This window comes from Vidua chalybeata, chromosome 2 (genome assembly GCF_026979565.1).
Source record: "Vidua chalybeata isolate OUT-0048 chromosome 2, bVidCha1 merged haplotype, whole genome shotgun sequence".
Lineage (NCBI taxonomy): Eukaryota > Metazoa > Chordata > Aves > Passeriformes > Viduidae > Vidua > Vidua chalybeata.
The window spans coordinates 95505471-95532351 of record NC_071531.1 but is presented as its reverse complement, the minus strand read 5'-3'; the positions used below and the strand labels follow the sequence as shown (position 1 = coordinate 95532351).

The window sequence follows — 26881 nt, the reverse complement described above, 5'->3', positions numbered from 1 at the left end:
TGTGGATGTACGCGTGTGTGCGCGGTGCCAAGTGTGCGAGCGTGTGGATGTGCGCTTGTGCGTGTGCGACCGTGTGTAAGCGATCTCGTGTGTGTGCGATCGTGTGTGTGTGTGTGTGTGAGCGTGTGTGAGCGCGGCCGGGGGGGCGCGGGGGCGGAGGGGCGAGGGGCGGGCCAGCGGCCGCGGCACTGCTGGCCGCGGTCCAGCCCGGCGCACTAATACAGCCTGGCGGCTCCCGCCTGACTGACGCCGGCCGGGGCTGCCGCTGCCGCTGCCGCTGCGCCCTGGCCCCGCCGCCGCCGCCGCGCAGCTGCAGCCCCGCTCCCGCCCGCGGCGCGCCGAGACCCCAGCCCGCGCCCGTGGCAGGTAAGAGCCGGGGCTCCCGGCCGCGTCCTGGGAAGGGTGGAGGGGGAAGCAGAGGGGACGAGGAATAGTGCCATCGCTCCAAACTTCGCGCCGGGGCTGTCCCGCATCCCTCCCCGAGCGGTGCCGGGTCGCGGTGCGGCGGCGGCCGCAGCATCCCCCCGTGCGCCCGGCGCAGCAGCCGCGGCGGCGCCCCGGGCCGGTGTCCCCCCGGCTGGCGGCCCCGGCCCCGCTGCGCTGGGGCTGTGTGCGGGCGGGGGCTGGGGCCGCAGAGCAGCGAGATGAGACAGACCGACGCCAGGACGGCGAGCGAAAGGAGGAGCGCGGGGAAAAACAGTTTTATGGATGGCTAAACGCTGACAAGTCTTCCCGCTGTCAGGATTTCTTTCTTTTTCGTTTAAGTAGGAGAGGGGAGGGGAAAAAAAAAAAAAAAGAAAAGAAACAACAGAGCCCCACATGACACGTTTGGAAATACTTTTCCTTTCAGAGGTTATTTTCTGTTCAAGAAATCCCGCTCCTGGACACGCTCCCAGGCAAAACGGAGCAGAATTGCCGGGATTCGGGGTTTTTATTCCAGCTATGAACGGTGACTCTGATTGGCTTCTTGTCTTTTGGCTCCGAAGTTAAAACGTTACACGTTTGTTGGTTAGCAAGTAACCAACATTTCCAAAAAACAATAACCCTCGAAATGGCAAATTATAAATCACTGTAATTTTATCTCCGTGCTCTAAGTGGGGGGAAAATTCGGAGTTCGGCTCATTGGTAACAATTCGGATATTGTTTGCTAACTTTGTGTTTTCCTAGTTTGATTTTATGGGTAAATTTATTTCATGCTAACCAGGTCTGCTTTAAAAGAGGTATTAGTGGGAATAAAAATAAATGACACACACATGTCACGTGCACACACACAGACATGCAAGCCCACTGTTAATTACTTGCATCTTATAAATTAGTGAAAGAAATTTTTCAGCCCAGAATGGTCAACTATTTAGTGAAGGAGCTCTCCCTTGGCAGAAGTGGGAAATTACGTGCACAGCTTCAGGAATGTATTCAAGTTTGCAGTGGTTTGGGAAGGGCACTGCAGATAATGCAAGTTTCAGTACTCTTCAGCATCTCCGATGTGTGAAAATGTGCCCCTCTATATGTGCAAGTATTTGTGCAAGTATTTGTGCAGTAGGACAAATCTTCCCATCTTCGGGAGCATAAGATGAAGAAAGTGCTGCAAAATTCTTCTCCTCAGCATGGTAGGACAAATGTTATCACTCAAACAAACCTCATCCGTTTTAATCCAGCCAGACTACTCCCTTCTTTCAGATTTGATAAGTACCAGTGTCTGGCTGGTTCATCTTTGCTTCCTGTTAGATTTTAGAGCAGACGCTGGGGATGTTTGTGGTTTGTTTTTTTTGGTTTTTTAAATATTGAGTTAATTTGACTTAGTAGCTGAAATAAACATGTCCAAAACTACATTTAAAGTCAGTTGTATCAAGAATATCTTGTATTTACTGGGTTTAGCAGTGGCTCCCATTCCCATCTGTCCTTTGTGATGGAATTAGAAACATTTTCTTCTTCACTTTATTACCTCGCACATAAGCTGATAAACAGTAATTCTGCAAAAGTGCCTGGAATAAGAGTCAAGTGTATTTTATCACAAATCCTTATCATATCCATATTATAGGTGCAAACCGAGAGATTTCCTAATGGATGCATTGAATCTGTGTCAGTATTTGTAAACTGATACAAGGTGGAGAGAGCTTTTTTTTACCTACAGCAGCTGAAACAAATATGCAGAAAGCTGTCAACTGCACAACTTTGTGAAGAAGTTGAGAATTAGAATTTCACTAAAGAGTCATGCACACACATGCCAAATATCTGCAGAAGGTGGGGATGTGGTGTAGAGGAACTCGGCAGCATCTCAGGTTTGAAAGCTACTCTCACGAAAACAGGCAGTAGTGCCCCATCTGCGCTTCAGTGGGTACAAGACAAGGCCCAGCTCACTAAAAGAAGAGTGTAGAAGTGTCAGTATAATGTATCATGTAACATCTGCGCAGTTAATTCTCCTTTCTCTCCTTTTATTCTTTTACAGGCTTTCTGCATCTTGCATTTGAATTCTTAGCTATCTGCTGTTATCAGACGGGGAGATAGTGTGTCATGCAATCCTCTCTTCTGAGTGCTAAAGTGCTGTAATTTTGATGGCCAGGCTAATCTCTCGCTATAAAGTTTTATTTTTCCATTGTTAAATTCAAAGGACAATGACTACTAATTACAAGTGACCTTTAACCAAAACACTAGCTGGAGTTTATCACCTGTGCTGATACTGACTAACAGTAATTCCAGCATCAGCAGTACTGGGCACCCTGTTTCAGAGAAACTTAGAAGAATAAGGAGAGATAGAAATATATATATATATATATATATATATATATATATATATATATATATATACATATATATATATGCTATATAATTTGTCTTCTGCAAAAAAATACAGTGATAGCATAGAGAAATTCCATTTTCTGTGCAATGTATACCCTTTACAAATAATAATTACACGGTTGAGGAAGGAAAAAAAAAACCCTGAACAATGCATCATAAATATTTTAAATGAAAACAACACAGCAGAAATAGATGTAGTAAAGGTTGTTCTGTCTAACTGCCTGGTTTCCTGATACAGGTGGGTATAAAGAACCATTAGTGTTACTGTACATAAACAGCAAGGGATAGTAATAACAACAACAATTTGAGATAATCATCACTGTCCTATTACTGTATTTGAGAACAGGTGTAAGGAAGCACTAGACTTTGATTACAATGCAACAAAATCAATTTTTCATTTTTCAAAATATCCCATTTTATAATTTGTCTGCAATGTTTGAATGGTTAATACTGTGGGAATTTTACAGGTGGAAAAGTGACCTAAAGAGACTTGCGCCCTGTGTATTTATTATAGCAGCTAAAAATCTGTCTGTGCTTTTGCAGATGAGTGGATTTAAAAGATTGTAGGATCAGAGCCCAGATTGAGATCCTGCCTAATACATGTTTGCATTTTAATTAAAGCAGGTGAAACATCAGGTGGATTGTTCTACAGAACCATTCGCAGATTTCTGCAGCTTAGACAGACGTAAGGTTGAGCAGTTCTCTTTGAGGTTCAATTCCTCTGGACAAGGGCATAGCAAGGACATGGTGGAGGTGGACATAGAGTGAAGGAGACTTCCCAATTTATGCAGCCACCCCTACTTTAAAAACCAAGAAAAAACAGAAGAAAATCTGATAATTGATCTCTGTTTTTCTGAGACAGTGTTAAGATGGAAGTGCGTTTCTGACTGGGAGAAGCAAAGCCTTAGCTTTCACATCTTTCTATCCAAACTTGTTTGCTTCCCACTCTTTTTTCCTTGTCAGTAGCATCACCATCCTCCCTCTGCCAAACTTAGCATCATCTTTGCCTCTTCTCTTTCCTCATAGGTCGTGATACTTCCAGATATCTCTTGACAGTTTTTCTTCGTGTTACTTCTTACATTCCTCCTTCCTTTTCTGTGTAGCTGCCAAAGCATTAGTCCACACTGTGGCAACCTTCCAGCTTGATACTGCAACCTCCCATTTCCCAACAAGCTCTCTTCTCCCACCCACGTTCTGCTCCCAGTTCTGCTCCCAGATGCAAAATTCTGCATCTTTTGCTTTTCTTCCTGAAATATCTCCCATTCTGGAGTCTCTCTATATGCCTGGCCTTTGTATAGGTTTTGAAAATATTCCCCACATCCTGAGTTCCCCACAACTGCTAGCCTCAAACTCACTGTCCATTAAAAGAGAGAAATGAGGAGGAAAGAAAATTAACAGACCCGTGGGTCATTGGGCTTCCTTTCACCCTCATTACCTGGCTACAATGGGAGCCAGATTGGCCACTTCTTGATAACGGTGGTTCTGTGTTTGCTCGGCCTGGTGGTGTGCTGGGTCACGCAGCCGTGCTGCGCAGAACAGCAGGCAGGAGCTGGCAATGGAGGTGCCCTTTCCAGAAGGCCTTGTCTGCAAAGCTCCACCTAATGAAGAATCCTTTATAATGTGAATAACCCTGCAGCTGAGGTCAATACATTTCAACAATGCCTAATCTTTTTTTTATGTGTGTTTTCTTGCTTGCCTTCCCATAACAAAAAAACCCACCAAAAAAAACCACCAAAAAAACCCAAACCACCCCCCCTGCAAAAAAATCCTACCTTTTTTTTTTTTTCTTTAAGCATTCCTTTGCAGAATTCCTCATCAGATCGTACTTTACAAAGCCATCCCTGTCAGAGTACCTGTGTGACAGATGCAGAAATCGAGGCACCTGAGGGAAAGCTGTTTACCCTGAGGCCTGTGGCAGGAAGTGATCCCAACACTGCCCAGTAGGCACAAAACTGACTGGAGGCACAAGCAGTTCATGTGGCTTTTCAAAACTCTTTCAGGGTTACTTGCTGGTCTTGCCTATCCAAACCTACTTGTCTCTGTCGAATTACTGTGGCCCAGCTGCCAAGGTGCAGTTTATCGCCCTGCAGCGTCTGTGAGGTAGCTGATTTATCTCTCTCTCTCTCATCAACAGATCTTGGATTAATTCACACACGACATGAAACTTTCACAAAGACATCTAGAGCAGAGAAATCAAAATCCATTCCCATGGGAGGCTGCAGCTCCTATGCCTGTCCTGCTGCATGGTCCTACAAGAACCACCTCAGGCTTCTTGGTGGTGGCGTCCTTGGGAGCCTTGGGCTGTAGGGGCTGCATGGGCTAGAGCTGAGTGTTAGAAGAGGAAGGGCAGAAACAGCTATGAGGGGATGGGGTATTCCTTGCAATCCTGAGATGGATTTGAAGAAGAGTGAAATATTTCTTTTAAAGACTCAGGGCCTGATTTGTGCCTTCTGCTCAGTGTTTTCTGAAGCTGGTAGTTAACATGACATGTCATCTTACATGCTAAAGAGAATTTAGCCTTTGTTTTTTACTCCCAGGCTCAAATGTAGGCATATGAAGCCTGTTTAATCTCATAAGCAAGTGTTCTGGCTTACAGAGAATCTGAGCACCCACATCTTCAGCTAAAGTTGGTGGGAATGGCCAGCTATTTCCTTCTTTCCCCCACAGGAGAGAACTAGATAGGCAAGTTCCTTGTTCCTTTTGTTCTTAGCCCTACTGTTGGGAAATAACTTCTACAGTCAAAGCATATCCAGATATTTTTCATAGAAAATATCCTGGTCCCTTGACCAAGGCAATCCCTGCCACTGAATCAGATCTTTACATGGATAAAGCACACTAATACTAGTGCTTACCTCTTCTCCACAGAGTTTGCTGCAGTTCTCCAAGATGTAGGCTATGTGGATAGTCCACCCTTCCTCCCCCCAGCAGGGTTTCACAAGCCACTGAGGGCTCAATTAGCACAGATTACTGAGGATGTTCATGCAGGAGAACCTATATGTCAATCTTACTGCATTAGCAATTTCCCTCAGTGATGCACAATGGAAGCCTTTTAGGAAAAACAGATTTGAATGTGATATGGTTTGAACACAGTGAAATGCTAGTGAGATTCCATGGACAAGTGCTAGTGTGATGTATACAGAAAGTGTCTTGTGTGTGAAATCTATCCCCCCTATGCCGTTGGCCAGGCTGTCTCACCTGCAGAGAAGGAAAGGTGGCCAGCAGTACTGTTGCTTCCTCCCCAGGCCTGCTGCCAGTCAGAGGGGAAGCACTTCTGGAAGTTCTTCCTTTTGAGTTTTTTATCCAGGATCCATATGATCTATTGATCTATATTTCACTTTCCAAGCTGTGAGATGCTAAATCATCTCACCAGAACTGAGTAATGCTTCAGATAGACCTCCCTGAGGTGGGATGTGTTACCATACAATGTGAGGAGAACATTTGCTTTATCCTTTTTCCCTGTGTGCACTGTAAAGGCACAACCAGGTATGCAAAAGTGTATTCTCTTCTGACAATTTAAGACACTAAACTTCCAGAATAGATTCCCATCAGACTACAGTGCCACATCCTTGGTGAAGTAATTGTTCTTTAGATGTATCCTTATTCACAACATTCTTAAAATCTAAAACTAAGCAAATCCTTTTTCTAAAATGAGTATTTGGGAATGACTCCAAGAATGCCAGTGATTGATAACAAGGTTTACAGGATTCGATTAGTGTAGCTATAAACTTTAGACCAGCATGGAAGCTGAAATTCTTCTCAAGCTCCTGTCTTCCTTTTTGGAGTGTTTGTTCTGGAGGCACTTGGCTGCATGCTTTGTATTAGAGACAAATCAGCTTTTATTTTAAAAGCAAGAATTATATTTTTTGTGTATTTCTAACCGTTCCATTTTTAGAAACACCAATGGGCTTTGCTGCAGTTTCTCTGGGAATGGTGGGTATGTGAGGAATGCAGGACCGACTGGCTATAAAATGGGGATAGCCAGAGCCATGAGAAGACATTTTGGCTTCCTAGGGCAGGTTGATGCATCTCCTCATCACCCCAATGCCTCCTGCCTTCTCCCAGAGATACATCCTCAGAGCTCCTCCATGGCATGAGTGCTCCTTAGCCCTCAGCTCTGCTGGAGGAAAGCAGCTGAGAGAGGGGCTTTTCCTTGGAGGGGCTGGTCTGAGTCTGAGCAAGGCAGCTTCAGGAAGGAGTAAGGCAGGGACTGGGTGGATGGGTCTTCTTCCTGCCTGCAGGGAGCAGGGTGTGAGGCAGAGAGGAGGATGTGTCCCCGTGGGATTGCATCTTAGAAACTTCGGTGTGGCCCAGACAGGGAATATTGTGCAGTTCACTGCTTATAAACATCACAGTCACTGGTTTCCTTTAAAAATTAATACCGAGGAAGGAAGTGCAGTCAGAGAGAGATCATAGTGATAAATCCAGCTTAGTATTTTTACATAGACTTTTGTTGTGGTAATTTTGTGGGGTGCCCTCAGATATTGTGGGAGATTTTCAAAGGCAAAAATTGGTGGGAATGTCCAGTCCTCTGGTTTGGGTTGCTGTCCTCAGCAGCTGGATGCAAGTAGCCCAGGGGTCAAAGCCAGTGTAGCCATGCTAGCCCAGTGCTGCACCGGAAGAGAGGGGCCCATTCACTTGGTTGTAGTAGGGGATGTAGGGTCATCTCAAGGGGTTTCCCAGTCCCTTCTTCCTCCCCAAGGCCAGCACAGTTATTCTTGAAGCCAGCTGTGTAAAATGCATTCACAGACAGCAGCAACTGTCCCAACACTTATCTATCCTACTCATATGCTCTCCCTGATTTTTCAAGTGGACATGAAAGATGGATTGCCCCTATCCTGTCTGCAGCAGATTTTGCACATGGGGGTACTGTTACCATGCCCATGTAACAGAACATAAGAGGGAAGAACACCTCTGTTCTCCTCATCTTATGTCACACTGACAAACCTTTTTGAACCATCTGCCAATGTGCCCGTCCACAGTCCCACAGTATGAATTGGCACATACCTTCTTAATCTGGTATCATGGGTATACCAAACATGACCTGTGTACTTAATTTTCTTTTGCGACAGAATTTATGCTTCTGAAACACTTCTGCAGATGTTTGGCCTGTGGAAGAGCACATAGCTGTTTTAAGGTGTGCAGCTTATATACTTGAATCTCCTCCTTTGTATCAAGTTAGAAGGTGTTATTCCTGTCAAGAGAAGCTAAAAGATGCTGAGTAGATGAGGTAATGCTTGAGTGGTTACATGGGTTCAGAAAAATTATGTGCATGTCAGAGATTTTTAGCTACTAGCATCAGATTTTGTTCTTACTTTATTTGGGAGGCAGTGAGTTCAGGTGAAGGCTCCATAGGGTGAACAAGTGGCTGGAGAAGCATGATATTTGCTTTGTGATACTGATGCCTGCACATGAAGTTCAATGTAGAAGGGTTTTCTGAACAAACTTGAAAAAGTCTCAAAAAGATAGGTTTCAGAAGCTTGCAGTATTCATTTACGCTTATACAAATAAATAAGATGTTGCCAGGGCTGTGTGAAACATGGATAAATTTGAGCCTCAGACACTCTACCTCCTATCATTGCATCTCTTTTTAGCTGGAGAAGTCCAAGGTCAAACTGGGGAAAAAATTTAATTTCTTAATTAAAAAAAAAAAACCCAACCTTCTTTTCATCCTATTAAATTAAAACCCTAGGTATGTGTTTGTGGAAGAAGTTGGTAACATTGTAATGAATAATTCATTCACTTTATTTTCTTGTGTGTGAAAGACAGTGGTTTCCAATAGATTCATAATAGCATCCTTGTCTCAAGGGTGGGTCCCAAGGACAACAAAAAGCCTCGGGGGATCCCAACTGATGTTGAGGGTGCCATGAGTGGAACAAGTGATTTACATGCTTCAAAAATAACATGTGGCCACTGTTGCTGAGCCATGAGCTGATTACTGGACTGTGCCACTCAGGCTGTGCCTTCACACTGCTCTCCTGGAATGAGCGTGCATGTGAAACTTCTGCTGCCCAGCTCCAAGTTGCTGTTTGGACAAAAAAAAAAAGGTTGGTGCATGAGGCCCAAGGGAAGGTTGGAGAGGTTCACCACTCATTTGAGACCCACATATTTGTACACACTTTTGTTTGTTTATTTGTTTTAAAACCCTTTTCCTTGCTGATGTATAGAAGATCCCTGTAGCGAGTAGCAGTGATGATTTGACTCGAGAGGTTCTTTGCCAGCCCTGGGTGTGTGCAGACTGCTGCCAGCTGGGCACATTTGAAAACATACCAAGAATCATTTAATTTAAGAAAACTCGTGTGCTTCTCTCTTTCATAGTAGGTAGAAGTAACTGAATCAGTGCTAGGTAAAAATAACTAAACAAGAGCATGTTGACTGCATTCCTCTTTACGTTGATTGACTGAAACAATTTTCTCCCTTCCAGTTCTGTTGTGATTTAGTTGCTGAGTGTCAAACTTCCAGCTATAATTGTCTCACTGCTCTGTTTTCCAGCCGCATGCATCTCCAAGAACTGCACAGCTTATGTCTAGACGACCCTCTGAGAAATTTCCCTCTGTGGCCTTACTTAGCTGTTGCAGTGACACTGAGACTGATGATGTCAGGCATTCTCGAGACAGATAGCCATGCCTTTCACCAGGCAAGTGCTGGAGTGGAGGCAGCACCTTGAAGCTTTATGCTGAGACCAGAAGTACATACACATCTGCCCACACTTGTGCTTACATGCACATACATAGATATGCTTTTGAGGGACATTGGACACTTTGCTTTTATGCAGTGGTGTCTTAAGTCTGTTGTCGTTAGCATCCATGAAAGTTTTCCTTTTTGACTTCTGAAGAAAGCTTAGAGTGAAATTTAACGAGGACTGGTACAGTTTCCCTGCTGTGCCTATGGGAGTGAAATTCCCCCAGCCTGAGGGAATGGTACGAAGCTGTGTCAGGGGAGGTTTAGGCTGGGTATTAGGAAAAGTTTCTTCACCCAGAGGGTGGCTGGGCACTGGAACAGGCTCCCCAGGGAAGCGGTCACAGCACCAAGCCTGACAGAGTTCAAGAAGTGTTTGGACAATGCTCTGAGGCACATGGTGTGACTCTTGGGGTGGCCTGTGCAGGGCCAGGAGCTGGCTTTGATGACCCTAGTGTGTCTCTTTCAACTCAAGATATTCTATGATTCTGTGATTCTGTGACGACTAAATTAGAGGAAACTTCGTCATGCATGTTGGACTGCACAGGCATTCTACTGAGGTGGGATGTGAATCTTTCCTGACACAATGGATCCTTTTTGCATTATATAATATCTAAACTTAACAAAATCTTTCCATAGTGGAGATGTCAGCATGTTTGCACTAGACAGAGAGGAGGGCAAGTTTAATTTTCATGAGCTCTGGAACCCCTCTTATTGATTTCATCAGGACCTGGCTCAGTTAGGAAACCACAGTCATGGTGGGCTTTCCTCTGCTCCTGACATGTCAGGCTCTTTAGTACCACAGTAGAAATTACTGAAGTGAAGTTCCTGGAGCAACATATTTCTCCTGTTGACCTGAGGACCTACAGGTTATTTCTATACCAGAAGGTGAAAAATGGGCATAGGAGGAAGAGGAAATATCCTAGTCCCTTCCACTTCATGTCCATTTTGCTGGCTCTTAGCCTTGCAGTCATTCAGACTTGAGGTGCCTTATCTGACACAGCATTAGCTGTACGCAGTGCCTGATTTTGCTGGGTTTTTTTTCTAGTTATTTACCTTTATGTGGAATGCTATATACACACATATTTTTCTGAAATACAGATTTAGGGACTCGGGGATGAGTAGGTCAGATATGGATGTCAAAAATTTGGACATACTTATGTAGCCAAGTAGATTCTACTGAAACACCATTTCTATGCTAATAAATTAAACATGCCTTATACTGTTCTTGGCCCCGAGGCATACTTCTGTGTAATGGCTGTCTCACCCTCCAAAACATGGTGGCTCTATGCTGACTTATTATTAGGAGTGACCCCTGTTCCCTCCTAACTCTTGAACTACGCACAAAAGTGTTTTGGGGTAGTGCTGTGGGCACAGACCAAAGCCATTCCAGATGCTGTGGTAATAACATGCTGCAGGTAATAAAGTGCCCAGAGATGTTTCCCGCCGCTGTTGTGCCACAGCAATAGTAGACAACTCTGTGTCTAGGGAGAATGGAGCCAGTGAACTGGGCTGACATGTTTCCAGTCCCACCTTCTCCTGCAGGCCACAGAAAAAAAAAAAGGGTGGATCCATGCTCACGTCCCAGATGTCTTCTACCTCTTCCCTAAATCTAGCTTCAGATCTTAGGCTATATTCAGTGATGGAATAAAGATTTACAGCATGGAAGACTGACTGTGTTTAGTGTTGACCAGTCACTTAGCTGACAGATAGACAAAGCCTTCCTTGTAGTCCCAGAGGAGGGAATTGTGTTAGGAATGTATCCTGAACGATGCCTGACTCATCCTCATGATAGCACATCATATCTGAGGGAGATAGAGCTGGTCAGACCAGAACTTCCATCATTGTATAATGGACATGTGTTGGGAATATGGATCAAAACTGTAACACTTCCCTCCCCACTGCTACCCTAAACTGCACCAAGCATCAAGAAACACAATGGATCATCAGCACAGAAAATAGATCAAGTGTGGGGTTGAAACATTTCAGTTGGGTAGGCAAGTTGCCAGTTACCAAAGGCATATGGTTTAAGCAACTGCTGTCCTGAAAGACTGTTAAAATTAAATTGTGAATTGACATCTCTGTTGTTGCAGCCCTGGAGCAGAGTGGCTACCACCCTATTTCACAATGGAGAATCTAAGCGTAGCAGCACAGGGCTTAGTCTACTGAATAGTGTGCAGTATTATGTAATTTAATAACATTAAACTAGGATGTTCTGATAATACTATTTGAAAGCTGTTTAGTTTATTTAATACCATTTATATTTTATATGTCAGTTGAATTTGGGGAAAAAATATTTCAGAAGAAACTGGGGGGAGCGCGGTAGGAAATTGTGCAATGTACTTATCTGAGACTACATCACATGGTCTGCAAAGCACGGCTTTTGCTTTTATACACATAGTCTTGGCAACTCTCCCACCAGCAACAATAGTGCTCAGACTCATACTGATGTCACTGTTGAGTTATTTAATTTGACTGAACGAGATTAATGTGTTTATTTAAAACCTTGGTCAAAATGGAAAAGAAAATCTTGGGACAATACTTTTATGTGAATATGTATGTTTTCACATCTGATGATTGTAATGTTGCATTAACTTATCAGGAGCAGTTGTTTACACATGCCAGTGCCCAGGAGACCCCCTCAGATAAGAAGTGTGAGCCATTTTCCCTCTCAGCATAGCGCAAAGACTTCTACACTGCTACTGGTCTGGTGGGCTTTCATCCCAGGCTTTCCTTGCTTCTTGTTGCTGCTTTCAGGGTTGATCCTCAGTGATCCCAGCATTGTTTTATTTTCTCATGTGAAGATGGGGTTTGGTGCCACCAGGCAATGACAGCAGTGTGATGGTGGATCCTCCACAGGTTCTCACCAGGGCAGCAAGGGACAGACACCTCCACTGCACAGGATGTCTGGATGGGGCTGGTGCTGGGGCTCTGCAGCCTGAGCCTGCTCCTGCATAGACTGGAGCCTGCCTGCCTAAATTTTATCCACATCATGTTTTACAAACAGATTGATGTGTTTTTTTTCCTGTGATAAATCACTCTGATTTTCCTTCATTCTCACATATAAGTGACTAAGTGTTTGGAATAGACTTTTTGGAATAGGCTTTGCCTAGAGGCATTAGTAACTATTTAGTTAAATACTCCGCATCATTGGACTTTTACTAATACAGAGCAGGGAAAAAAAATCTGGAATCTGAAGTTTCTTTTGTATGGTGAGACAGGTTTCCACTGTTCCATGGAATTGATCTTTGATGAAGGGCATGAGCTAGGGGGTTTCTGCCGTGCTCTGTCAAGAGCCTCTCTTGACAGTCGAGGACAAATGGACACACACATAGGTTGAAAATGTAGAAATTGCATAAATCAGAGCTCATTGCTCTGGTGGGTGCCTGAAGCAAGGTGTGCCAGTTCCACTTTCCAGTTTTGTAGTTCCTCTGTGCATATTTTCATGGTGAGTGGCATATGAAAGTCTTGGGGAAGAGCAGCTGCTGCTGCCAAAGAGTTGCTTTCATGATTTCTCCTCTGTGGGGCCAAGTGCTTCCATCCTCCTAGTGCAGTGGAAGGTTTTTGGGAATTTGAGCCCCATCTCCCACCATTGCTGCTGTTGTGGAGGAAGGGAAAAAGCTTGTTATGTTTCCACGTATCAGCATTTCTCAGGGTGATGGGCATCTCCCAAAGGGAAGTGCAGTAGGGCATAGGGATGGGCATGAGAACAAAACAGAAGAGCTGGGAGAAAAACAGCTCTAGGCAGTCCTTGGTCCTCAGTAAACACAGCCTGTCCAAGAGGCTGTGCTGCCCTGGGTCACGTGTGCTCACACTGCAGCATGCTCCGAGCTCCGTGGCGCTGAGGTATCTGAGTATGCCAAGGAACCAGTCTTTGAGACTGGCCTCCTGTCTCACTGTGTTGTACCTGCACGTGCCCACAGTGTCCCCAGGTGCCCTTTGAACTCTTACAAGACCTGTACATTTAAGGAAATTGCACAAAAATATGGTTTGTGAAGCTGTGCCGCTCCCCGTGCTGGGCAACATCTGTCTCCTCAGTGGCTGCATTTAAGTGGTGCTGAGGACTGTGAGCAGGCCTTTATTGGTGGGGCAAAAAGGTCCACAAGCTAGACTAGGGCAGTCATGCAGCTGTTTTTCTAGAGGCATCTATTTGGAAGCTGCTCCCATCGCCTGCTTTAAGTGCCCTCTGTGTAGTTCAGACCTTTGGACTTGCTGTGCACAGGGGGTCCATGAAATATATTTAAAGCAGTAAATAGCTTGACATACAAGGATGTTTTTTCCTCAGAGTTCCAGTCAGTGGAAATATGTAATTTTCAGCTAAAATTAGACTGGCTCCAGCTATATGAAGAAAAAAAAAAAAAAAAGAAAAGAAAAGTCCTCAAGAACTAAACTCTTTCTGTTGGACTTTGTCAGATGTAGCAACTCGTAGCAAAAATAACTCAGGATCCATTCAGCACAAACTGTGTCCAAAAGTCTGTGATTTGGATCCAGAAAGCTGTGAACTGTTGAAGAGAGAGAAACAGACTTTATAGGCAAAAAAGGTTTTTCTCTTCCATGTAAGAAAATATAAATAAGTTTAGAGAATACTAGTAAACCTTTCAAAAGCCTTAAATGAAATCTAGGAGTAGTTTAAATTAATTTTGCAGTTAATATTTTACAGCTCTTGACAGTACAGTGAGATTGGAGTGGCAGAGAGGGAGTTGAAATCAGAACAGTATTCTACTCATTGCTTCCATAAAATTTGATATTACAGATTTATTTTCACAGAAGATGATTGGGCTGAACCTACAGCTACCAGCATATAAAAAAGAGGGTAAATTTTCTTTTGTACTAAAAATAATCTTAGTTCTGCAATCATTTGCCTGGCTGCATTAAACTCTAAACACAAGTTGAAGTGACTGGATACTTTACAATTTCCATGGTCCAACTCTAAAATGAGTGGGGTGGATAGTGCGGAGGAGAGGCTTGGGCCCAAAATAAACATTAAAAACCAAACAGAAAACCACTGAAAATTAACTACACATTTTGAATGATTTCTCTTTCAAAACATTTTATTGAAGGAACAATGGAAATAGTGTGTGAAGCCTAACCATGTATTGTGTTGCTGTTCCAGGCTTCATCAGCAGTTTCTTGATGTTTGGAAAGTTCTGAGACCCACCCTGTTGGACTACTTGTAACCAGTGCCTAAGACTACAAAAACGTACGTGTGAAAGAACCTCTCTTCCTTCTTCCACTGAAGGAAGCATCCATCATAGTACTGTGGAAACTCCGTGCAGGCCTTGCAAGGCAGGAGAACAGTTTGTGCTTCCGTTGACGCTCGTGCGTAATCTCTGCTTCTTATGCACTCCAGCACCCCTATCAGTTCCTTGTTCTCCTTCACCAGCCCTGCAGTGAAAAGGCTGCTGGGCTGGAAACAAGGAGATGAAGAAGAAAAGTGGGCAGAAAAAGCTGTTGATTCCTTGGTGAAGAAGTTAAAGAAGAAAAAAGGAGCCATGGAAGAACTGGAGAGGGCTCTGAGCTGCCCAGGTCAGCCCAGTAAATGCGTCACGATCCCACGTTCCTTGGATGGGCGGCTGCAGGTGTCTCACCGCAAGGGGCTTCCCCACGTCATATATTGCAGAGTGTGGCGCTGGCCTGACTTACAATCTCACCATGAGTTGAAACCACTGGAATGTTGTGAGTTCCCTTTTGGCTCAAAACAGAAAGAAGTGTGCATCAACCCCTACCATTACCGGCGGGTGGAAACCCCAGGTAATTATGTCATCTGCAAATGATTCGCATTTCTTGCTCTGACAGGTCTAATCTTGGTGCGTCCTACAGCAGTGCTCTGAAATGTGAAAAGGCAGGCTCCATCTGATGGAAGGATCTTGGGTCTTACCCTGCCTGCTGCTATCATAGCTCTGGCAGTCAGGGCTAGGGAGGGAGTAAGGAGTCCCTCTACCGTTGGGGTCTGCATCCCATCAGACCCCTGAGGGCACCCGGATCTTGTCCAAGGTGCTGAAAGCAGCTTCCTCTCCTTGAGCGTGGGTGCTGAATCCTCCCGGTCTGAACTGGTGACCATCTGTATGAAGTCTGGGCACCAGACTGGTGTCACCACCATGGTGAGATTTTGTCTCATTGAAAAGCAACAGTTACTCATTAAACCCCAGGAAAGACTAGCTCTCTCTTTAAAGATAACAGTTGCAGTAAAATGGCATATTTTGCAGTGAATATGAAACCAGGTCAGTTGATTTTTCCTAAAATACCTGGTGGCTTGCCTTAGGTGGGATTTACTTACCTAAGTGGAGAGTTTATGTCAAATAAATCCACCCGGTTCCCATAAAAATTTGAAATTTTCTACTGATAATCCTCTTTGGACTGCACAAAAAACTTACGACCTTACTGAAAGGTCTTTATGTCAATGAATCAGCTGTTGAAAAAATGTAGTGTTCAGTGTTGACTTCTATAGGGATCTTAGAAAGCAGGGCTGGCAAAAGTCTTGAGCAATTATCCTGTTTTCCTCTGTCCAGACTCCCAAACCAAACCAAATTACCAGGTACGCTCCTGACAGATATTTTCCTAATGAGGTCTAAAAATCCCATGTGATAAAGGCTCTACAACCTCCCCAGGCAAGTGAAGCTATTGCTTTGCTATCCTTACAGTTCAAAATGATTTCTAATGTCTAACCTAGCTCTCCCTTACTGCCAAAAATCATGGTAATTTAATTTACTAATGGATACAGTTGGTAAGTGTATACTTTTTATTCTGAAATTACTCCTTGTCTGGCATGAACTTTACTCTGAGGTGACATTAGGATCAGATAAGTGAACTGTGGGATGTTTCTTTTCACACAGATGAAATAAGGGAAAGATATTTGTTAATATTTGTTAAACAGGGGCTGCTTCCTCTTCTGGTAATCCTTCCAGTGCAGCAGAGCTGCCACTGTGAAGTTTTATCAGATCTGCTGTAAACATTGTCAAAACTTTTATATTTTACAGCTACACTGAGTGGTGCTTGTTGTCAACAGTTTTCAGTGGAAAGAGCTGATCTCACACATTGCTAAAGTAAACTCTTCAATAATTTAAGAAAAGATGCTCATAAAATATCCCATTTTTTGTTTATTGCACTTCTTTATTTGTAGGCTGCAGTCTTTAGTGTCTTCTCATTTCTTCTGGTGTAACTTCGGTGCAGTTAATGGAGTCTCCTCAGTGCAAAGGCTGACAGCACTGAATGGTGCTGATTTCAACCCTCATCTGTTCAGTGCCAGCTAACACTGCTAATGGAATAGTTCAGCAGCTGCTAAATGGCTGTCAAAGCTTGTCGTTCTGATCCTGAAACTTAGAGGCTTTCAGCTGTGAAGATGTCTCTATTGTTTGTCTGTGCAGCAGACTAGCAGTATCTCTGCTAGTAAAATAGAAGAGGGGACAAGGTGCAGGTCTGGGTACTGCTGAATTGGTAACATGATCCCAGGAACAGCTTTTACCCACGTGGACTTGTGTGGACTAGCAGCTCTCAGAGTGCAGGGGTTAGCCCACAGGAGGGACTTTGGGCACTTTGGACTTGGCCACCTTGTTTTGGAGGTGAAAGTGATTGCAGCTGTGAGGATACAAGCTGTGCTGTGCCAGTTCTCCACAGGACCCAGGAATTGTTCTCAGGCTGTTGTATTCAATCCTACAACTCTGCTTATAGAGACAACTCAGAAGCTGAAGCTCACACCTATAGGATATATTTGTATCATATAGCAAAGAGTGCAACGCACTCATGTGCTCTGGGGCAGCAGCAGGAGAGAGAACTTGCACCGCTGCAAGTGGTGCAATGCAGCTCCAGTTAGAAAGCAGTGCTGCAAGGAGGTGTTGGCAAAGCAAGAGAACAAATGAGCTTAATGAGATAGTGGTAGCAGTGAGATCACCACAGAAAAGGCTGGGAGTGGTTGATTTAGGTGCTGGTCTGTTTAAACAGCCCTCTTTTAACTGCAGGAAATCTGCATCTTGGCTGTTGGTGATCTTAGGCTTATATGAGATTCTCTGAGTCTCATCCTCTGGAGCTAAAGAATCCCCCACTGAATAAGTAAACACTGTATTTTTTATAATCCACATACCAGTATTATTTCCATATGAATGTCCACCCTTTCAGAGATAATTTTCCATCACTGCAGTCTTTCTTGCTGAGTCAACCACTCCATGACCAGGTCCATTAACTTCAATCCAGAACAAATGAGTTGTGTCAAAGATGGGAGGGGCTCATCCTTTCTTTGACAGCCCGGCAAATCCCTAGACCTCAGTTACTAGAGTACAGCTTTGAAATCTGGTCAGAGATTCAAGGGTTTCATTACCTCTGCTGTGTCCACAGGCTGCTCAGTCCCACCTTAGGCTCTGCTACTGATACTACACAGATTACACATGGCTTTTATTGCTGCTACAACTATTCCTAGCAGATTTCTTCCCAGGTCTGCTGAATAGCAAGCACCACTTAGAAAAAAAGCAGAAAATACTTCCTCTGTGTGTGCAACATCCCACTGCAGAGAGGAGCTAGGCCACCTAATCTGAAGGAGGTAGGTATCTTGGTTATGCTCTGCTTCTCCCTTCATTGTTGCCTTCAAAGAGCTTCTCAGAAGTCTGATTTGTTGTCAGCAGAAGCTGCTTAAACGTGTACCCTATTGTTTTTATAAGAGAGCATTCATATGTAAGTATTGCAAATTTGAGGGTGCACCATTGCTGTGGACAGGAGAACTTTTGACTTAGACTGACAGCTTTCATGAAGCCTGAGTGGAATTAAGATATGATAGCCTCCCAGGTGGAAGACCACCTGATGGCTTCACTGTTGGCCATGTGCTTGGGAGTAGTCATGGGCATAGGGAAGAGATGTATCTCACTGGAGAGTGGTCTCCAAAAGTAGTAAACTATCAGAGATGGATTAATGTGTGAGAAATTGCAGTGTGGATGTTGTACCTGAAATTAAAATGAAGCAGGTAAGTTTGCTTGCTAGCATCTGAAGTCACAGGCACAGCCAGGTTCCCAGCAAGAGCTGTTGAAGCTAAAGGGAATGGGAGAAAGGTATCAAAAGCAGTGGCAGGACTTAGGACATGACCATATTTGTCTTCAGTTGAACAAAGATCATCAACACTTCAGCATGCATAGAAGGAAGGATCCACCTCTGGCTCTTGGTGGACAGTAGCACATAGAAGAAACGGACCCCAATGAGTGGAGAAAATATGGGTAATTTATGAGGATAGACAGGTCTCAACACACTCAGTTACTCAGTTTTATGCCTCTGGTCACACTTCCTTCAGAGTGCTTGAGCCCTGGAGAGCGACATGTTACCAAAACAACAAGGACAACGAGGCCCTGGGGGCACTCTAAGCCACAAACAAAAACATCTCTGAGTGCCTCCCCACCACAGAGTCTTTAGCCCTCTAGGCAGTCACAGAACAGTCAGTGGAAAGAGACGGGCTCTTCCAGTGAGTGAGGTGGCAAACAAACTGTTCAGCAGAGCAGAAATTAAGAGTGCCATGGTCAGATCCGCAAGGAGTTCAAGGCTTGAAAATTCTTCCTGCTGATTCACTCAAGGCAAATCAAAGGCTTTCCCTGGCAAGCGCTGTTCACACATCCAGAGTCTCAGCTTTCATTTAGAGAAGGAGTTGAGTTCTCACAGGGCTGAAGGAAGAAGCTCCCTCAGCTGTGGTACCCACAGTGAGGCATCAGCCTCTCAACACTGCACGACGTTGCTGCACACAGCTGTCCCTTGCTCAGCACCTCTGCTGGGTGCAAAGGGATCACCAGCTCCTCATTTCTGAAGACTGCTGGTCAGAGCTGGCTGATCAGCAGCTGACCTGACAAGCATCATACCAGTTTCAGGGAGCAGCTGAGGAAAACTCCAGAAGCAGCAACAGCTCACAGCCTGGGGCTGTTCACAGGAGCATGGCATAGGAGGAATACAGCTCACCAAAACCATATCTGCAGTGATGGTACTGGCCTTGTCCCAGTATGTAGCAGTTAAAGAGTTTATTCCTCTCCACTGCCTGTGAAGAGATCCACAGGGGACTGGGCAGTGCATGCCAGATGTGAATACTTGTATTGCCTGTATGAGTCCTACCTGGGTGTTTAAAGCTAAAAGAACAGTAAAGAAGCAGAAATACCTTTCTCTACCAAACATCTTAAGAAAGTGGCAGCAGACTCTTCATGTCACGCATAGGGGCATATGAGAGGCAGAAAGAAAGAAAGTAGTCTCCAGAGCACCAATTCTTATCCTGGCCAGAGGCTAAATGAGCAATGCATTGGGCCAGAGAACCATGTATGTCTGGTGTCTTAACAGGTATCCCAGTGCCTGTGTTTCCAGGCAGGTGAGAAGATAACTTCTGCAGTGAACTCCCTGCCATCAGTCCAATCTTTTGCATAGTGTTAGGGCTCAGTTCTTCAGGTCATGGATGACTAGCAAATTCCCAGCAGTGTATTCCAGTGGTTGGGCAGACAAGTTGTTTAACCCTGCCTCTACTGCAGCATGGTGCTACATTGAGCAAGAAGCTGCAAACCCTTTGTTAGTACTGTAAATGTCCCAGCTCTCTGGGCAACTGATGTGCATTCCAAGCAGAGTTCCTGCACCTCTTCTCATGCATATGTTTTGCATTATCTATACATTATTTGCTTTATTCAATAGCAATTATTCCACTCTTTCATTAAGCTGGAAAATGAGAGTTTGCTGTAATTAAAAGTTGTTAGCTAACCTACCTAAAAATAATTTACCTTACCTAGACAGCTTTTTGGCCCAAGCAATATGTTAAAACATGTTCAAACTGTATATTCCCATCAGCATTTAAAACATTTAAAAACAAGAGCATACATTGCTATTTGTTTCCATAAACTAGTAAGGATAGACTGGAAGGTGATGTGCTGCTGGGTTTTAGGCCAGAGGAACTCTGGATACTAGATCAGTCAATACAAGCCTGCTGAATTGTCCCTGATGCTGGGACAATTCATCCTTCTCACTCAAATTGCCTCCTTATCTTCTTTGGTGGCTTTTAGATCTGCACGATACCAACTGGGAATTCATTCCCCCTACCTGTGTTGAAAGCCCTAACTAAGATAATTAGGTACTATGTGAGCTGGTAACCAATAGAGAAATCTTGGGGTACAGGAATCACCCATTGTAGGGGCTGCTCTCCTCACCAAGGACTATGGAAGACACAGTTAAAGCCTCAGGTTGAACTCTCATATTCAAAATTAGTCAGCAAGCCTCCTTGTGTTCCAGCACAGGGATGGCATCTTCATAGGTATCTCACTAGTCAGGATTTTCAAAGTGTTTTGAGTCTTAATTCTATTTTTGCTTCTCATATGTCAGAATCCAAAGTAATTTGGATCAGCTTTGGGTTTCTTAAAGGGGCAATGCTGTTAACAGCACTTATAGTGTGGGATGAAAGTGAAGAGAGTTTATGGATAGGCAGTATCTTCTACTAGATTAATTTTTAAATGGGTTAATTTGGATTTCAGTTTTCTGGCCTGCATTTTTCATGTCTTAAATACCAACCACTGACATATGCCTTCTTATGCTAGATCTTTTCTAACTATATTGCAAGACCTAAATTGATATTGCTGCAATGCTTGAGTTGCCATTTACATTTCTTTTCAAAGATCCCACTGTCTGTCTGGCAGCATTTTCAAGTACTTGACAGCATTTTAGATCTGCTGTCTGGCTTCAGATCTGTACTTACTTTTGCTCATCTGTAACATGCTGGTAGTAAAACATGCAGTGTATTGTAGAGCACTATTAATTGTTATTAAACTTGGCTGTGAATTTGGCACATCCTGGTGATAATATTTAGAAAACTTCTGATGTGTTCAGTTTTTGAAGAAGGGAGAAATAGGTAGTTTTGAAAGGGAGAGATGTGCCACACTTGTGAAATTTATGGTACCTTGCTCAAATCAAGATTTCTCATTTTGCATGTGGAACTGCTGTAACTGGCTGCAGATCTGGAGAAAAGTGTCCAAGAATTCAGCTTTTGATTCTTGGGTTTGGACAGGTTTGTTACTCTTCAATGACTTGTATACAGAGAGCAATATTTGAGCAGCATGGAATATGCCTTTTTTTAACTTACAATGAGATATACTTTCAAGAACAAAGCTTAAACCATTTTTTCTGTTGTTTTTGTTTTCAGTCCTACCTCCTGTACTCGTTCCAAGACACAGTGAGTTTAACCCTCACGTCAGCCTCCTTGCCAAGTTTCGAAACACTTCTCTGCACAGCGAGCCACTGATGCCCCACAATGCCACTTATCCAGATTCTTTCCAGCATCCTCCATGCACCCCTTTTCCATCATCCCCCAGCCACATGTTCTCCCAGTCACCTAACAGCATCAGCTACCCCAACTCACCAGAAAGCTCTTCTGGACCAGGAAGTCCCTATCAGCTCACAGGTAAGAATGAGCTTTGGGACACTATGACTGAGGCATTTGAGGTCAGGTGACAATTCTGTGCTCCCCCCAGACTGTAGCTGCAGATTGAATTGTTGGATAGAATGGACTTGGAATGTGATTTCTTGTGACTGTCTCCTGTGTATTGTTTCTCAGTCCTTCTGACAGATGCTCAAGAGATTGAGAACTATAGTCATCCTGCTCCTAGAAGTGCCTGGGTGAGATGTCATGATTACTCTGGGGGAAAAACTGAGGAGAGAAGCAGGTGTGGCAGAAAAGAGCACTTGCAAGACCTAAGTTAGGGACCTAGGACGGTCAGGGTAGGAACCTTTAGAAACTCCACCAAGGAGACAGGATAAAATGGGGAAACTGGTGTGCAGCAGTTTTTTAAAGTTTACGGCAATCCTACTGACTGTAGAAATTTCAGAAATTTAAGGTGTTTAACAATCTGGCCCAACACTTGGAGAAGTCAGCAGGCAAGTTCCTGTGACTTTGGAACATGTTCCACAGTTCTGAGATTAGCAGGCTTATGTCACTCAGATTGTTTGTGTTGTGAACTCCTGACTTAGTACAGCTCTAATTACCTGAAAATTTAACTGTGCTTTTGCTGTGAATGCAACACAGCTAAGAGCTAGTTTTCATATCAAAACATGGATCAGATTCACTTCAACACTTTAACCTTCAAACTTTCAAGTTTCAGTTATAGCAGCTTTTTCACAAAGATGAATTCAGGTCAGAATCTTGTAATTTAAGATTTTAGTATCTCAACTATGAAGCATTTAAATTCAGGTCCTTAATGATATGCCTATTTCATTTTAAGTGCAAGAAAGATGTTTATTTTGCAAGGTGTTTGTAGCATTTGAACTTCCTTTTAAGCTGAATACTTTCAACACAGTGTGATGATTTTCCTTCCCTCTTCATTCATTGGATGTGCCTTCATTCATTTCTTCTCTAGATCTGTATTTCTGATTAAATCATATTTAGCAACACTGAAACATTTCATCAAGTAGCAAGACTTGTTTGTCTTCTCCAATATTTTTGTTTCACCTGTGTGTAACTAAGCTGGATTCAGTGGAGCTGGTCCTGACAGGTAAATCAGGCCCATTCCAGCTGTGTAATGACTCTGACTCGTGCATTTAACTGAACCTGGGACCTCGCAAAGCTACTTGATAATGGAAGTGGCTCAACCTGAGCTTCAGTATATCACAGCACAAGGCATACCGATAAGCATAATTTGCCTGTGTAACAATCAGGGATGGAAGGCTATCTAAAGCAAACTGGAGTTCCATCAAGAACCTTGAGAGGGATTGCTGTGACCAAATACAGATGTAGCAGGTTTCTGCATCTCATGGAATTGTCTATACTCTCCCTGTAACCCTGTAACTAGTGGAGGAAAACAGACACTCCTAGAATAAGATTCATTGCATCTTCTTGTATGTGTCCGATACACTGTGTCTGCAGGTTCCTGTTTTTCTTTAGTGGATATAAAGAGATCTAAATGTGAATAGCTTAGGAATAGACATCAAAAATATCCCTATGACCATGTGATCCTGGGATTATATTCCTTTCTGTAACCTATTTTTTCTTCCACTATTTCTTGATTTTGTTTTACTGTTTTTTGTTGGAAGGTTATGTCATTTAAGTGCTAGAAATATCATATAGTGTATGAAATTCCTAGGTATTGAACGGTGTTTAGCTAGAATAGAATAACATGGTTTACTTGTAAGATTCAGTGGTTGTCTCATGAAACAGTTGACAACTACCCACTCTGGGTCAAGTTGTTCCATCTTGAGGGCCAGCCAAAACACAAGAAGGCATTTCAATCTGGAACCAAGTTAAACCCTTCTTAAAGAGGCCCCTGGTCCTGCAATCTTGTATATGGCTATAATTTTCATATAAGCCCATTGAGTTTCTGTTCAAATGAGGCAAAACTATACACTTTTAGTGCTTATGCACTGAATGTTCTCATTTTATAATATGAAAATGAAGTCCTTTTTAATTTGGCTTTCTAAGGCCTCAAGCCTTTCTGGATAATCCCCACTGTAGAGTCACCTTCTGTTTTCTAGCTCATGTTGCTGTAAATGAAACAAATCAGGAGCTGAGCAATTTTGACTTGATACTTTTCCTCCCAATGTTTTCATGACATCTATTGCTCTTTGATGGGAGACTGAACGAACAAACCAGGAGAGGGACAGACTTCCCTTGTAGGACAGAGGAAAAAAGAGCAAATCCAGGTGGAGTTTTGCCAAGTCTGATTTCTATAGCTTTCCATAGGCTTTTTTTACAGATTTTGAAGGAAGAGAGCTTTCTCCCAGAGAATCAAATAAAGTTAGTTTCTGCTCTTAAATCGTCCTCCTCAAGTTTTAAATTAAAGACAGAATTCTGGAAATAATAGATGAAACTGCATTACTTTCTTAGGGTAACAACAGGTGTTAACAGAGAACTTGATTTTACATGGGTCTAAGCTTTTCCTTCCCATCTTTGCTGAACATGCAATAGTCTTAATCTGGAGCCTGAAGGGAGGTCAGATTCAGATTTGTGCTTTTTCCAGTCTTCTCAAGCCAAACAGTACTGAAGTAGTAAAATACTCACCAGGAAAAAAAAAAAAAACAGGAGGAATTTACCAATATGCTGACTTAGGTGTCTTTCTTCCTTTCTTTCTCCTTTCTTTTTTCTTTCTTTCTGTAGTGGAAACTCCACCTCCACCCTACCATGCAAGAGAACCTCCGGGAATCCACAATGGACGGTCAATGGATGCAATAGCTGAAAGTCAGCTAGTGCTGTCTTTGCCCAGTGGAGGTAAATCTGCCGATGGAGAAGCTGAAAGTAAATAAACATTTGTACTATTCTTTAAATAAAAACTGTTAAGAAAAAAAATGGTTTAAAAATTGTTATTTGCACAAGAAGGGTTAGTGATCTGTAATAATAAGTTTCAGGCAGTTTTGCAGTAAGGCTGTGTGCTAGACCCATCCATTAGCTAGCAGCATAGGTTGATGTAATATTTCCATGAATTATGTGCAAAGTTACAGAGTTTAGACCTTACTTGCATCCATGGACTATTACAGTTAAAAAGCTGTTAATGCAAGCAAACACTGTTATCTACATTGTAAAGATAAACATAGCAAATCAAGGATGGTGGGGCAATATAACACACAAAAGCATTATCAATATCAGAACTCTTTTCTTTATCGCCTTCAGCTCTAGGTTTCAAGTACTTTAAAGCCTGATGGTAGGAACCTTTTTACTGCCATCTTTGTATTAATGTTATGGTACTGAAAAGAAAAGGACATGTTCTAGTGGAGTATAAAGATATTTTGACAGAAGACCAAAGTCTTTGTTGTCTTATAAGAATTCTTTAGTGGGAGGGGCATGAATGGTCAAAGAAGAGTCTGGGGTCCTGCTTGCACCCCTCAAAGCAACTTGATGACCTCTCCAGCATGGCCTCTCCTACCTTTGGGCTAGTACTGGCTAGTACTGATGCCCCTACTATTCAGAGCCCATTGCTGCAGAGCTGGAAGGAGAAATGGAGTTCCTCTGCTGGCATTTGCATTGGCTTCCTGCTACTGCAATGAAAAATCAACATTGTTCTTTTATTCATCATATTGTGTTCCTAAAGAGATGTCATTTCTAGAATGAGGACTAAACACTGCACACATGTGCACATTAAAAAAAAATATTGCCAGCCTTCTGAAACAGCGAGGAGTGTGTATGTAGCATGGAACTGGAGCAGAAGGAATGTGAAGGGGTAGTGCTAATTATGGATGGGGACACAGACGGGCCAGATAATAACAAGTTATCAGACACCAATACTTATAAATAAATTGTCAAGCAAGTTTAATCTCTTTATCACAGCTTACCATCCCTGATCACTATCCTAGTGAATATTAGTTGGAAGTTTATTAGAGGTTATGCACAGAGGTGCTCTGGGGGCAGGTGGGCTCACATGCCTGTGGTGAGCAGGCAGGATAAAGTTTCCTATTAATTCCTGTAGGACAAATGAGGCTCAGATTCTGTTACATTTTTGAGTCTTTCTCTGTCTCTGACTTAGAAAACCTGGGCAGGGATAGATCCAAAAGAAATGACCTTGCTGACATTTCTGCTTACAGTCCCACATGGAAGCAGAAAGCCTGAAAGCATGCAAAAAATTGGAGTGATTTATTACTTCTGAACTACGGAGTTTGGTATTAGGCTGAAGGCCTAATACCAAAAACTTGGCTCAGTTTTGACTTGCTTTGAGCCCATCTGTCATCTCTATCTCCTGCTGGTCTGCAGAGCAGATGTATCCCTTACTATTTTCAGTGTATAGTTCAGGCCCCAGCTCAGCGAGGAATGCCAGTGTGGTTGATATAATGCTGTGGAGTTTCCACTTTTAAGAAGAAGTGGAGCTCCTCGAGGCTTAGAGTTAAGCTGGTGCACCAACCTTTGGGACTTTAGTTATAAAATCAAAAAGCAATGGAAACTGCTATTGGGGTAAAGTATAACAAAAGTGACTGTTTAGATGAAGATATGGGAGGCTGAGAGTGGGAGGGAATGAAAGAAAACAGAGAAAAATTGCTTTTAAAATATTGCTGAAACCTGAGCAGCTGCTTAACTTTATTTCCTACAGATTTTCGGCCTGTTTGTTATGAGGAACCCCAATATTGGTGCTCAGTTGCCTACTATGAACTCAACAACCGGGTAGGGGAGACTTTCCAGGCCTCCTCTCGAAGCATCCTTATAGATGGATTTACAGATCCTTCAAATAACAAAAACAGGTTCTGCCTGGGTCTGCTCTCAAATGTAAACCGCAATTCTACTATAGAAAACACTCGGAGACACATAGGAAAAGGTAAGTGGAAATCCCCTCTCCTCAGGAATAATATTCAGAGCTCAGAAGATCCATGCATTGCATTAACAAACCTAGCTGATTCATCAGATCAAACCTAAAATCAAACCTCTGACATTACTTCTGAAATAGAAGAAAAGCAGAGGATTCTTTTCTGACTGGATAACAATCAGCAGAGTAACTCCTTACAAAGGCTGTTTACT

General features: G+C 43.2%; 1 protein-coding gene across 1 annotated transcript in view; it reads left to right on the top strand.

The window, feature by feature from the left end:
- The first annotated feature begins 305 nt into the window (after window positions 1-305).
- Window positions 306-26881, top strand: part of SMAD9 (SMAD family member 9) — a 38271-nt gene continuing 11695 nt past the window's right edge. The window contains exons 1-5 of the mRNA XM_053936376.1: window positions 306-366; window positions 14585-15222; window positions 21599-21856; window positions 24542-24679; window positions 26460-26681. Coding sequence (XP_053792351.1) covers window positions 14811-15222; window positions 21599-21856; window positions 24542-24679; window positions 26460-26681 — 1030 coding nt within the window. The 5' untranslated portion in view covers window positions 306-366; window positions 14585-14810. The remainder of the gene's footprint in view (window positions 367-14584; window positions 15223-21598; window positions 21857-24541; window positions 24680-26459; window positions 26682-26881) is intronic.